We start from the raw sequence: 13442 nt of genomic DNA, 5'->3' as shown, positions 1-13442 counted from the left end.
TATATAAAAAATAATAATACTATTTTTTTTACAGTACTAGTAGAACTTAACTAAATTATAGCTTTTATAACTATTTATAATTAAAAAATAATATATACTAATAGTACGCTTTTTTATATATTTATTAAAATATTTTATTTACTTAAAACTATGCTTATTAGTTATCTAGCTATTTATAAAAATAATAATAGTTTAATTTTAAAATAGGCTATTTTTTTTATACTAGGCAGAAAAATAGTACTTGCTTATAAAAATAATAAAAAATAAAATTACTTAATTAGCCGCGCTAATATTTTAGATTATTATTATTTACTTTTAATTATTCTACTATACTATTATTGCCTGTTTTTAATAGTTAAAGCTTGTAATAATAACTTTAATTAATATTATACTTATTATAAAGCCTATTTTATTAAAGTTATAAATATTTTTATTTATAATACTATATTTTGTTTTTATATTTTGCACTAGCCAGAACTAGTTTTATATAATATTAAAATTTTTATAAAAAGTTTTTTTATAATTATATTTTTAATTAAATTTTATTTTAAATTTAGGCTAGTATTTAATAAACGCGTTAGCTTACTTTAGGCTAATTAAATTTTAGTAATACTTAATAAGCAAAAAATTAGCTATATTTTTAATTTTAGCAAGTTTAGGCAGGTATTTTTTTGCAGCAAAATTAAATATATAATTAATAATTTTTTTTTTATTATAGTAAGCTTTATTAAATTAAGTATATAGTTGCATTAAAAAGTAGTTCTAGCAAGTTATTTTTTAAATATTAATTTAAATATATTATAGTATTTTGCAGTGCAATAAATTAAAAAATTTATATTTTATTTAATAGCTTAAATTATATTTTATATTTAATATTTTTTTTAAGCTAATAATATATTATTATATTAATCTATTGCAATATACTATAAATAATAATAGGTTTTAGTAGGGGCTTAGCAGAGACTAACTACTTGTCCTAACTAACTATTTGTTATAGAAGTATATTAATAAATTTTTTTCTTTTTTGCCTACTCTAGTATTAATTTTTTAAATTTACTTTAGCTAGAACTACAAAAACTTTTTTTTAATAATTTTATTATAAAAAAGACTTAGCAATTTATAAAAATAAAAAAAAATATAGCTATAGTATAATTTGCCTTTTTTTATTAAAATTATATAATAAGTAAAAAGCTTTTATTTTTTTATACTTATTTATTAATAATAAAAGCTACGCTAAGTATTAAGCTTACTAAAGTAGCTAAAATAAAAGTTTTTAACTAGTTATTTAAAAAATTAATTAGCTAAACTAAGTTTATAGCTAATTAAATATATATAGCCTTTTTTAAATAATTTAAAAATATAATAAAAGAACAACTAGTTAGGCTGTACAGACTATAGGCGCTAAAACAATAGTAAAAGTTTTTAAAAAAATAAAAAAATTTTAAAATTAGTATTTAGTTAAATGCAAAAGCAGAAATTAAGTAACTAAAGTATTATTTTTATTAAAATAGGCTAGTTAGGAAACTATAGTTAAAAGCTATAAACTACTTTAGGCGGAAGAAATTGAACGCGTACATTGAGGAAACTTTAAAAACTTTAAAAATAGAACTATAGTAAAATTTAGCAACAAAGGTTGCAAGGCGTAATAAGTTAGCTAATAAATAGAAATAAATTAACAATAAAGAGGTAAGTAAAAACAAAACTAAATAGTTGCTAGTAAGTAAATATAAGTATAAAGAAGCTAACTATGTTTGGGAAAGTAGGGTTACTGTAAGCTACCTATACAGCCTAAAAGAAGAAATGTGCTGCTACTAATAAGTATAGAAATTACTCTTTATTCCTAGCTTACAGAGGGGTAATTGTCTTAAAATAATTGTACTTTAGGTTTGGGTACCCTTTAAAGTTAGCTCAATTTTTGCTCTACTTTAGGAAATCTAATACAATAAAGCTAGAAGTTAGGCATTGTAAGTAAAAAGAAAATAGGAAAGAGGAGACTTTTCTAGATATCCAAGTAACTTGCTATTTCTGTGTTTTAGAACTTGATCTAACATTGCTTGATATCTTAGACTTGGACTAGTTCTTAAAACAGGCTAAATATGTAAATTTAGCAGAATGGGCTTTTTAATAAAGAACTTCTTAGGAATAAATAAAAAAGTTAAATGTGATCTTTGCAACTTAGACTTTTATAGCTTATACTTTAAGATAGCTTTGACTTTGCAAGAAACAACTCCGCGTATAGTAGGGCTAATTATTTTGTATTTATATACAAAGGCGTACGGTAGATACTTTGCGACAGCGTAAAAGCCTACTGACCTAGCTAAGGAGGCAATTCGTATACAAAAGTGTTCTTTTGGCAGAGAACTTTAAGGCATGGAGTATTAATGCATATCTCCTCTTGAAAGAACACAATATCCCAATGAAGTAAAATGAAAAGAAAGCAAGGCTGAATTCACGTAGCAACAAGAAAGCAAATCATGCCATGTCATCATAAAGTTGTTAATACTAACAATTGACACTACTACAACTTCCTTGTACTCTTCGCCGTTTCCTCGCCAAGAACCAACCCAATCGGTCCCCCACGACTCCCATCACCCTTCCACAACTCCTCCGCCACCCGCTCAGCCGGCCACGCCCACCTCTCCTTGAACTCCTCGGGCGTCCGCCCCTGAATGCACTGCACGATGCTCTCACCAATCACAGGCAGGAACTTGAACCCGTGTCCCGAGCCGCCCGTCGCGACAAACAAGCCCTTGTACGTGGGGTGGTAGGAAATGAGAAAGTCGCCGTTTCGCGTATCCGTGTACCAGCAAATCTTGGATTGGGTGAAGGGGCGCGAAGGCACGGAGAGGGAAGGGTGGATGGCGGTGAGGAAGGCGCGGCAATCGCGTTGGCCCTCGAGGGGCACGGATTGCGAGGGGTCGTCTACGCAGGTGTAGGGGAGGGAGGTCGTGATTGTGTCGTTTGGGTCTTCGGATTCGGGGTGGGGGATCGTGGTGGGGTTTAGGTAGCCGTGGCCGTGTCGCGCGACTTTGAGGAGGCGGTTTGAAGGCGGTATCATGAAGAGGCCGTGCGAGAGGTTGAGGAGTGTGGGTCGGTTTGAAAGGGCTGCTTCTTCGTCTGCGGAGATGGGCATGTAACACACTGCCTGGCCTGTGGCTTTGCATATGCCGCGAAGATCGATGAGCGCGGCTGTCCATGCGCCTGCTGCCAGTATCGTCAAATCTGCCTTCAGCTCGCTTGCATCGCTCATCCGCACGCCAGACACGGAGTTCGTCTTGTGGTCAATGATGACCTTGTTCACACACCCAGTCACGAAGTTCACCCTTTTGAGCTTCTCTACCCTTTCCCGAAACCAGCACATGGCTCCTTCTGCATTTGCCCATCCTGAACTCCAGTTCACGTATCCTACGCTGCCACTGCCCCACTCGTCTTTCCCTTCCAGGCCACATGCTCTCCTGATCTTCTCGGCGGAGTCCAAGACTTCGGTCTTGTCGGCGCCAATTGCGTTGACGTTTGCGAGAGAGGATGAGACGTATTTCTGCTCAGGGCCCCAGGCGGTCACGGCGAGCCCAACCTCGTGGTAGTGTTCTGGTGCGAAGTCGGTGCGCCAACGATTTTGCGCGATGGTGGCGAGCCGTGTGTAGGGTGCTGCAGCGTAATCGGGGCGGATGATACGGGATATGTCGTTCTATGTGATATTTTGAGCATTCCATTGTAGCAGGGAGAGCGTGGTTTGGGTGGAGAACAAGACGTCGTCAATGACTACTAGAGGCACAGGGCATAGCTACTTACACTCGAGCAATCCGGGGAAGGAAAAGGCTGCCGGTCTACAACAGTAATCGAAGTGTCCTTGTATTGAGGGTTCTGGGATAGTGCCCAAGCAGTGGAGAGGCCAAAGGCACCGCTTCCGACGATCAGAATGGACGAGGGTATCTCTACGGATGCTGAAGATGAAGACGCCATTGCGCAGGAAGACGAGAAGAAATTGAGCAAAAGGAAGGAAAGACGCAAGTCCAAGGACTTTGAAGAAATTCAGCCCTACATTTTTCCTCAACTTGTTGTCTAGACGGTGCCAATCTCGGTCGGCCGATATCGTTGACTGATGACATGGCGCGTCGGCTGGACTCGGTTTAGACCTCGTGGGCTGCAGGCGCTTTGACGTTCCCGAGCGGTCGGGACGCGCAGAAAGATGATTGAAGCTTCCAAACCAACGTCAGCAACATCACCAATTGAACGTCAACGTCGCGCGCTGCACATTGCCTGACTGTTCAATTGCGTCGCCATGGCTAAGCTACCTAAGCCCCCGAAGTCATTCCCCGTAAAACCCGCGATACCTACGAGGCGTGCTCTTCCACTTCACAAGCAAACACCGCGAGCGCAACCACATGCTGAGCCCTCATTACGAAGACCCGACCAGACGCCCAAGGAAGCATGGCAAAAGGTCTGGTCTGCGAGACCCAAGATCTCGGATCTACAGAGACTGTCGGATGCGGAATTGAAGTCAGCACAACACCAGGCGAAGCTACGCAGATGGAGGCAATGGCCCATGTTTGGTATCGGGCTGGTCGCGTTCGGACTGGGCATGTACGGGGTAATGCTCTGGGCATCGCTGTCAAGCGATGTGGACTTCAAAGACTTACCAGAAGATCTGTCGGATCGATTCGACAGGGAAGCGGAAGGCTACGACGAGAAGGTCGACATGTCTGAGATGCTGCTGTTCCTCACGTCGAAGCGCAAGAAGCTTGCAGAGAAGGCGAAGGGGCATGTGTTGGAAGTGGCAGTAGGTACGGGCAGGAACATCCCATACTACAAGACGAAGCAATGCGCGACGGTAACGTTACTCGATTCAAGCGGGCCGATGCTGGCAGTTGCGAAACGGAAGTGGAACGACACGCATAAGGAGTACTTCAGCCGGGTCTTCTTCAAGCAGCAGTCCGCCGTGGACCCCATCGTCCCTCCCTATGGTGCGCAAGATGGATACGATACGGTGATACAGACCATGGGCCTCTGCTCGACGCCGGAGCCCGTCAAGCTGCTGCAGAACATCGAGAGATCAACAAAGGAAGATGGGCAGATCTTGCTGCTCGAACACGGCAAGTCGCATTACGAGTGGCTCAACGATATGCTAGATAAGACAGCGCCCGCACACGCGGATGAACATGGATGCTGGTGGAACAAGGACATTGGGAAGATTGTCGAAAAGAGCGGGCTGGAGGTGGTAGATATCAAGCGATACAACTTCGGCACGACATGGTGGCTGGAATTGAAGCCGAGAAAGGGCACTCGGCAGAGCGTCACCGAGATCGTCGCTGATGTGCAGCCCTCTCCTTCTATCGTGCGGTCCGAATCCCCGGCTACAGAGAAGCCGTGGTGGTCGCTCTGGAGATGAGACATAGGTCTGTGTTACGTCTTCCGCATCCCGCAACCGCTAGCTAGCGGATAGGTGCAGCGTGCCGCGACCAGACATGGCACTTTGTGCTATCTCGGGGCAAATGGGGTTCAGCAATAGAGTTCCAGTCCACCTGGCTGTTTGCATAAGAGTGAGCAGAAGACGACGTCAACCTTAGTCGTGGAGTGGCGTGGATTGGCCGTGGAGGGGAAAATGGCCCGATTCGGCAATTTCCACCTCCACGGTTGGGCAGAACAACAGCAGGTGAAGCGAGAGATCTGCAGTAAGTCATGGTTACGAACAATAAACCTTCGTAAACGGGTTTGAAACGACGAGGTGGCGCGCCCAAAGTTTGGAATGCTGCTCTCTTATCTGGGCAGACGGCCATTGTGCTTGCGTGGTCTCAGACTGTTGAATTGATGCCCAGCTGCTAATGACGACTTGCACTGCTGACATGCATCCATGCCTGACTCGGTGTGTTGAACAGGGTGGGTGGTATAGCAAACAATTACTCGCAGTCAGCTTTTCAGCTTCCTCATTCAAGTCAAGTCAAACGCTTCGTCTGGGGAACCGCGGAGTGCATCCGCCCGACAATAGTATTTGCCAACCAAGAGCTCAAGTTCGGCGCCATGTCTTCCTGTTCCCCACAAAAAGTGACGCTCGCCGCGCATGCAGACCGGACCCAGCGACCTGCGTCTGCCCCCATCGGGCGTGGGCAGCTGTGCTTCCCCTGCCAATCATTGGGAATAGTGACACGTCGCGTGCTGTAGTAGTGCTGGTGGAGGAGCAGAAAGAAGCGACGCGGAGTAGAAAGTAGATCCCTGTGGAACAATTGATTCCAGAAGGGAAGGACGTTTGTTTGCTTGCTTTGTATTATCGCAGCGTCCATTGCCTCTGCCTCGTCCATCCATGTCGCTCATCTTTTTGCGCGCACCATTAGACTGGGCGACGTCTGCCGATTCATCCAGCATGCCCATGTGCAATCTGACGATGCCGAGGCCTGGCCGCATGGCAAACTTGTTCTCAGAAGAGAGAAAGGAAAAAAAAAGAAAAATGAGTACTCACCGCCTGGGAACTCCCCTGTACGGTCGTTGAGGCTAAATCCACTTTTGGTGCTAGACGAGGCAGGGGGTTGCCTGTACATTGGAGCAAGATGGTATGCACGCAGCTTCAGATGCTGCTACAAGCGTGCGACCACTTGCATTGCGGCGGTTTGACTGCTTGCGGAACGGAAGAAGGACAGGCAGGCAGGCAGTTCATGGGCAGTCGAGGCGGTCAGCCTGGAGGACAGCTGGTCAATGGCCACCGCCAACATGCAGCTGGGGGGAGGGCGGCGCGACGTTTGATTGAGCAGCGCAAGCATGAGGTCACTCGGACGGACAAAGGCGAATTTTTGCACTGGGTGCAGCTTTTTTTTTTTTTTTGGGTGGTGGCCAGGGCCTGTCGTTCTTGATGGCGACCGACTAGCTACTACAAGGTTTGATGAACTGACTATTCTGGTACCGTTCTCTCCCGCAAAAATGTTGTCGCGAAAGTCTGGTACAGGCCAACGAGGGCGTCCACTACCAACTATCTTCCTTCCTCCCGGGTGGGGCACAGGCAGTTGAATTGCCCCAAGCGCAGACATGGAGTGGTAGAGATACGAGAGCGATGCAAGCTGCTTAGGGTCCAGGCAGACGGGATTGGCCGGAAAGGCGAAGCGTGTTGTTGCGAGACGTTTGACGGGAGGCATGCTTTTGTCTTGGTTTGCTTGCTTTGCTTTTCAATGTGCTACATAGTTAGACAGTACATGCAGGCAGCCACAGCGTCTGGATAGGACCCAACCCCTGGCCAGCACACCCAACCACGGCTACTCTAAAGTTAGATGCTGTCGTCTTGGGGAAGAGAGACGAGAGACGAAATACACACATTCACCTTTGCACTCGGCCGCACGGTCACCTAGCCAGAGCCCTAGTCGCCGCTTTCTTCACCCAGTGCTCCACTCTCTCCTCCGTTCCTTCCCTCGTCGCAGTCGCATCCCCTCCTCCCATCGCCCCCCTCCAACTCGCCTTGGGACCATCAACCATTCCCATTCCCATTCTCAGTCCTGTTCTCTGTCTTGCACTGCATTCCGTTGCTGTGCGCTGATTATTGTCTGTGTGGTGCTGCAGCAGCTCTTTGATTGTCCAAGTGTTTGGTGTATTTGGCTGGAGCTAGAGGCAGCCAGTCGCCAGCGCCCGGTTACGTATTCGGTCTCAGGAGGCGCTCCAAGTACAAGCACCAGAGAGAGAGAGACGGACAGACAGACAGACAGACAGATCGTCATCTGCTTCCATCACCAAGCAAAGCATCCGTCCATCTCAGATATCTTCTTCTTCTTCTTCCTACGCCCTCAAGTGTGCCGCAGGCAGCAACGTCGCACGCTACCTTGCATCCATAGTCAGCGGCAACGCTGTGTGGTGCAGCCTGCATCGACTTGCATTCCATCCCGGCTCCAATCACCAACCCTGGCATCCTCACAGCAACCATACTTTTGGCTGCATCCCCTCGGCCAGCCTCAATAATTATTTCTCTCCCTTCCACGCCGCCTCCTTTTCCTCCCACACACACACACCTTGCGCGCCCAACTGCGACTGCGTCGCCGCGACAAGATGCCCTACAACACGCGCCGGAAGTCGCTCTCGCTGCCCTCACTCGGCATACACCTCCCTGGAGCACCGCGATCTGCGCGCTCACCGCCTTCGACAAGCGACACGCAGCACGTCGCGAAGAAGCAGAAACGCTCACATTCCGGCTCCAGCGCATCCTCGCTCGCATCACTACCACCACCTCCCCCACGCCCATCGACACTACGCTTCGATGAGCAGCGGCCAAAGAGCTCAGGCCGAGTGGCAGACACCCCGCCACCTTCGCCAGGCGGCGAGTCTGGGTCAACAAAGGTCGACACCCAGGGCATCGATGATGACATCGTCGTCGGCGTCATTGAGCAGCTCGAGAAGACGGGCAACCGACCGCATCTGCTAAAGGAGCTTGCGACGGTTCTGTCGCCCACCATTCCCATAGTCGAAAGGTACGCTTCTGAGCTCAAGCTCCAAACCCTATTCAACCCCCCCTTGGTTACTCATGCTGACGTATCATAGCTCGGCGAATCCTGCCGCCATTATTTCGTCACGCCTGGCAACTTACCTCAAGCGCAACTGGACCGCCCTGTCGAGATGCCCGCTCGACAAGAAGCTCGTCGGCACCCACCCCAAGCGTGTATACTACTTCCTCTCCACGTGCCCCCACCAGCCGATCCCTGCCGATGCAGGCACTGTCCCAGCTGCAGCCCGTATCATTTCGCCCTCGCTATCGTCCGCCACATCCGAGGAAGAGGACATGGATGCGCGGTCACGAGACCGCATGTCGCCTTCGCCCGAGTTGGACCTGTCCGACTACGATAGCAACAGCAGCGACCCCTTCTCAAATCAGAGCCACCCGCAAACCACGGCCAACATTGCCCACAATCGACGGGCTCAATCGCCGCCATTAGAAAAGGACGAGCGAGAGTTCACCCAGACCGCCTCGTCCCTGCAGCAACGGCGGAGAAGCCAGGAGGCTGAGCGCGAGCGATCCGCCAGTGCTTCCGCTGAGCCAGCACGCACCAGCGATGTCACCATGGACGAAGTTTCCCAGTCTGTCGAAGAGACAGAGGAGAGCGCAGCCCGGAAGAACTCGGAAGCAGCGGCAGCACTGTTTGGCCACATGGACCACCTCTCAAACTTCCAAGTGACCCAAGCCCCGAGCAGCCCTGTTGTGAAACCAATGCTTCACATCGACATGCCACCACCGTCGTTCAAACCTCGCGAGGTAAAACTCGAGGTGTATGACGAAGACGACTGGCACATGAAGAGCCCCGAGACGATTGAGCTTGATGAGCTCGATGTTCTCTTTGACGAATACTAGACCATCATCACCACCCCCAAATGCGGTGTCTACATCGGTACACGACACTTACGAATCTATTTTACGCACATGTTTTGTCATCTATATCATTTCGTCATCTCCTCTTTTTTCCTCTTTCTCCTTTTTCCTTATTGTAGGCGCAATGTCCTAGATGGATTCCATTCTGCCGCTCGCGCTGCATCACACACTCAGGGATGTAGGATTACGGAGTTCTAGAGATTTGCTATCTAGGACGGAACTTTGTACGATACTGTAGCGTGTATTTCTGTCTGGGAGTAAGGGATCTGGGCTGAGGCCACTGGTTGTTACTCTGCGCGTCTGGGTCCCATGGATCTGGGACTGGTTTTGGACAGGTATTATTATTGCAGCACGGAACAGCGACTTAAGATTGATCTCCACGGACTGGACTGCTAGATAAAAGTCATCTTGGAATTGAAAAACAATTGATACTTACTTACTTGACTCGCCATGCATTTGCTCTTGTGCTTGACATGTACAACCCGCAGCTGCTCCGCAGTATCCACAATGATCTCGACCCTCGCGCTGTCCCCCATCAGGTTCAAAGCGCCAGGTGGTCCCTTACCTACACGTACTTGTCTACACCGCACGACCTGTACATGCACCTTTTCTGCAAGGTGTCTGCAACCAAGTCCCCCCAAACACATGCACCTAACGCACAACAAGACAGAAAATTGGGTCTTCACCGGCGGAACAACTGGCGCCCAATGCTGGCAGCTCCATCCGACCAAGCGATCTTAGGCCAGGAACGCAGTAAAGCTGCTTGGCAGAGTCGCCTGAGGAAGTTGCGGTCGCGGAAATAGCCGCCTCACTTTCTGTAGTGGGACGGGCCATGGGGCAGGCCAGGAAGAAAGCTGAGCCAAAAGGTTAATAATAAAAGAGTAGAAAAAAGCTCTGCTCGTGCAAGCTCCCGTTCGCAGAGGAGGCTGGGTGGTGGTGATCAGATCGCAAGCGAGCCACTCAGTGCATCGGGCCCCAGCCGCATCACCAGCAAATCTCGAGAAACGACGCCCAACCACGCGAGTAAAAGTGTGCCATTGCGCCCGCTGCGCGACACGTTCACTCGGCCCATTTGATAAACCACTCACATTCCAGGGAACTTTATGCCCTGCGTCTCGACATCGCTGCAGGTTCCTTCCCGAGGGTGACGAAAGACGGTTCGCTTACTCCCGCAGCCTGGTTGGATTGAAGAAAGGTTCACAGCGAAAAGAGCTAGGGGCTTCGACTGGATAGGACTTTGACGGAGCCTTGAGGAGATTGGGTTATTACCTATTTGGCTGCATGTTTTGTTAGCTGGAAGACCCGGGACGACGCACAACCTACTATCCTCGGGACAAATCGTGGAGGATCCAGATCCCAGCAACGACCACATCGTCGACATCTAGCGAAAGGCTTCCTAGTGATCGACGCTTGATCTATTGATACTAGGAATCAGCTATAGTGTCTGACAACGAACTTGGCCGCGTCCATACGTGGCTCGACCACGTAGACGTAGCCCACTCTGACTCTGACTCCGACTCGGGCTCGGGCTACGTCCCTTCTTCACCGTCTACCGCGTCCTCTAATAGCACGCCCAGACGACGTAATCAAAGGCATAGCAGAATGTCTTTAGCACCATCACGCGTCCCCTCACGGGCGCAGAGCAGGAGCCGGGCGCAAAGTAGGAGTCGACCTCATCTCACACCAGCACCTATCGTGGTAGACGTTCCGCGGAGTGGCGCCAAATCACCCCTCATCATCGACGTGCCAGTAAGAGCAAGGAGTAGAAGCGTAGGAAGAAATGGGCCTCTGATCGCCGCCCCGGGATTAAGTGGGGGAAGAGGCATGTTCAAGAGGCTGATTGTGGCATGTGACGGAACCTGGAACAACTCAGACGACGGCATGAAAAACGGCGGTCTCGCAATCCCAAGCAATATCACCCGGATATCAAGAGCTATCAAGGCGGTCAGTCAGGACGGGGTCCCGCAAATAGTGAATTATCACCAAGGCCTGGGGACAGAAGGAGGCCCACTATCTCGCATCATTGGGGGAACGACGGGCAAGGGCCTTGCGGAGGATGTAAGAGAAGCGTATTCATTCCTGGCAAACAACTACCACCCCGGAGACGAGATCTTCCTCCTTGGCTTTTCAAGGGGGGCATTTACCGCGCGTTCCATCGGCGGCTTGATAGGAGAAATAGGCCTCCTCACAAAGAAGGGCCTGAACACGCTCCCAGAAGTCTACGAGGACATTCAGAACCGCAGAAATCCAGACTACCGACCCAAACACGAAGACGTACCTTTTCCACGGAAGCCACCCGCCGACGACCCGCGCTACGCAGAAGAACTTGAGCGTAGGGGCCTAACTAGACTCGATATACCCATCAAAGCCATCGGCGTCTGGGACACTGTCGGCTCCCTTGGCATCCCTCGCGTCGGCATTCTCCAGCGCGCGGGGCTGCAGATGAAGCAATCCCGCGCTACCTCCTTCTACGACACCAAGCTCTCCAACTGCGTTGAAAACGCGTTCCAAGCGCTTGCCCTGGACGAAGCCCGATCCTCCTTCTCCCCAGCCGTATGGGAGAAGCCCGAGGGCAACAAGACGACGCTGAGGCAGGTGTGGTTTCCCGGTGCGCATGCGAATGTGGGTGGCGGGTATGATGACATGCAGATTGCGAACATCACTTTGGCGTGGATGATGAGCCAGCTGGAGCCCTTTCTGGACATGAGAGATGAGTATCTGTTTGAGCAGGATGAGCTTAACGAGAAGTATTATAAGAAAGAGGAGGGGGCTGTGAGGCCGTGGAGTTTTGGGAAGGTGTATAGTGAGATTAAGGGCGCTTTTGCGCTGGGTGGCAGTACGGTAAGTTACCCCATTGTTTGTGTTTCTCGTGCTTTTAATATGCCCAAAGTGCCGACATTCCTTTCAAGCACAATATCTAACAGACCCAACAGATCCGTAAACCAGGCCACTACACAGCCGTAGACCCCTTCAACGGCCGCTCAAGCGACCGGCCCCTCCGCCAAACAAACGAATACATCCACCCCAGCGTACGCACACGATACCGCCTCCAAGGACCCGGTGTGCTCGACAAAGGCGTGTACGAATGCCGCGCCCTAACCGATGCTTACAAGCTCGTCGTCGACTACGGCCCCCACAGCCACAAAGTAGGCGACCCAGAAATCTTCTGGAAAGTCCGGCACTCCGAGGGCCTCGCCGTGCGCGAACTCCCCGAAGCGCCCCTCTGGCGGCTCGAGCGCGAACTCGCACGCCGCGATCCGCAAATGTACGACTCGATCAAGCGGCCGCCTGCCACGGGCGAGAAGAAGAAACGCCGCAGTCAGCAGCAGCGCCCGCTTAGTGCGGACATGGCTGGTGGTGCGACGGGGAGTCGCGTGCCCAGCCGTGTGCCCAGTGGCGTGGGCAGTCCGCTCAGCCAGAGCCATGTTAGTCGCAGGCGGCGCGACACGTTTTCTCCCCGCCAGACGTTCCCCGTCGACGAGAGGGGTGCGAGGCGCAGTAGCGCCATGGTCGATGGGAAGCGGGAGCGCGTGCGGAGTCGGTCGCGCGCGAGAAGTGTGGAATTCGATCGCGAGACGGAGATTCGAGAGGAGATGCCGCATCGCAAGGAAAAGGATAAGGCCTGGTGGGAGGGACGGAGGTAAGAGGAAAATTGTAATACGTGTGGGAACAGAATGTAATTGGCATGGGTTGACGAGGAGAGAAGGTATAATCTAAAAAAGGGACTGAGGGGATTTTGCGGCTTTTGATTTTTATAGGGCGGATCTTTTTTTGTTGTTTTTATTTACCTTTCGATTGGTTTGTTTTACGGTACTTTGCGGATACCCTTTGGATAATCAGAATAGTTTGATAGCGTTTGTTGGGAGAGATAAGGGAAGTAGTCGTAGTAGTAGTGGTGATAGTGGTGACAGTGGTAGAGTGGAGGTTCTCTTCATCCGATCAGCGCCATTGGAATTGAACGTGTGTCGTATTTAGCAAAAGGCGCCGCATTTAAAATGTATTTACATAGTTGATATTTATAGGTTTTCCCTTGTTAGAAAGTTGTTCTCCTCATCCAATCAACGGAATTGGAACTGATCATGTAGTTGGTTACTCTTCTTCATATGCGAAA

At 49.1% G+C, this 13442-nt stretch overlaps 5 protein-coding genes across 5 annotated transcripts; 3 read left to right on the top strand and 2 right to left on the bottom strand.

The window, feature by feature from the left end:
* Nucleotides 1-2240: 2240 nt before the first annotated feature.
* Nucleotides 2241-4087, bottom strand: K460DRAFT_369941 (FAD dependent oxidoreductase). The gene is made up of 2 exons (XM_040934057.1): nt 3793-4087; nt 2241-3688 (listed from the first exon to the last, which is right to left on the bottom strand). The coding sequence occupies exons 1-2, from the start codon at nt 3961-3963 to the stop codon at nt 2519-2521; spliced, it is 1341 nt and encodes a 446-aa protein (XP_040784490.1). The 5' UTR covers nt 3964-4087; the 3' UTR covers nt 2241-2518.
* Nucleotides 4088-4187: 100 nt separating this feature from the next.
* K460DRAFT_175917 (methyltransferase OMS1 mitochondrial precursor) lies at nt 4188-5606 on the top strand. Its single transcript, XM_040927005.1, has one exon. The coding sequence runs from the start codon at nt 4283-4285 to the stop codon at nt 5387-5389; it is 1107 nt and encodes a 368-aa protein (XP_040784489.1). The 5' UTR covers nt 4188-4282; the 3' UTR covers nt 5390-5606.
* Nucleotides 5607-6504: 898 nt separating this feature from the next.
* Nucleotides 6505-7406, bottom strand: K460DRAFT_175868 (uncharacterized protein). Its single transcript, XM_040927003.1, has one exon. It carries the CDS (start codon nt 7119-7121, stop codon nt 6570-6572), a length of 552 nt encoding a protein of 183 aa, XP_040784488.1. The 5' UTR covers nt 7122-7406; the 3' UTR covers nt 6505-6569.
* A 613-nt stretch (nt 7407-8019) lies between these two features.
* K460DRAFT_379906 (uncharacterized protein) lies at nt 8020-9313 on the top strand (the record flags this gene model as incomplete). Its single annotated transcript, XM_040935204.1, has 2 exons — nt 8020-8438; nt 8509-9313. 2 exons carry the CDS (start codon nt 8020-8022, stop codon nt 9311-9313), a joined length of 1224 nt encoding a protein of 407 aa, XP_040784487.1.
* A 1620-nt stretch (nt 9314-10933) lies between these two features.
* Nucleotides 10934-12975, top strand: K460DRAFT_292530 (uncharacterized protein; the record flags this gene model as incomplete). The annotated part of the gene is made up of 2 exons (XM_040929357.1): nt 10934-12172; nt 12265-12975. 2 exons carry the CDS (start codon nt 10934-10936, stop codon nt 12973-12975), a joined length of 1950 nt encoding a protein of 649 aa, XP_040784486.1.
* Between the last annotated feature and the right edge of the window lie 467 nt (nt 12976-13442).

The sequence above is a fragment of the Cucurbitaria berberidis genome, assembly GCF_010015615.1.
Source record: "Cucurbitaria berberidis CBS 394.84 unplaced genomic scaffold K460scaffold_5, whole genome shotgun sequence".
Classification (NCBI taxonomy): Eukaryota; Fungi; Ascomycota; class Dothideomycetes; order Pleosporales; family Cucurbitariaceae; genus Cucurbitaria; species Cucurbitaria berberidis.
This window is presented reverse-complemented; position numbering and strand designations above follow the sequence as displayed.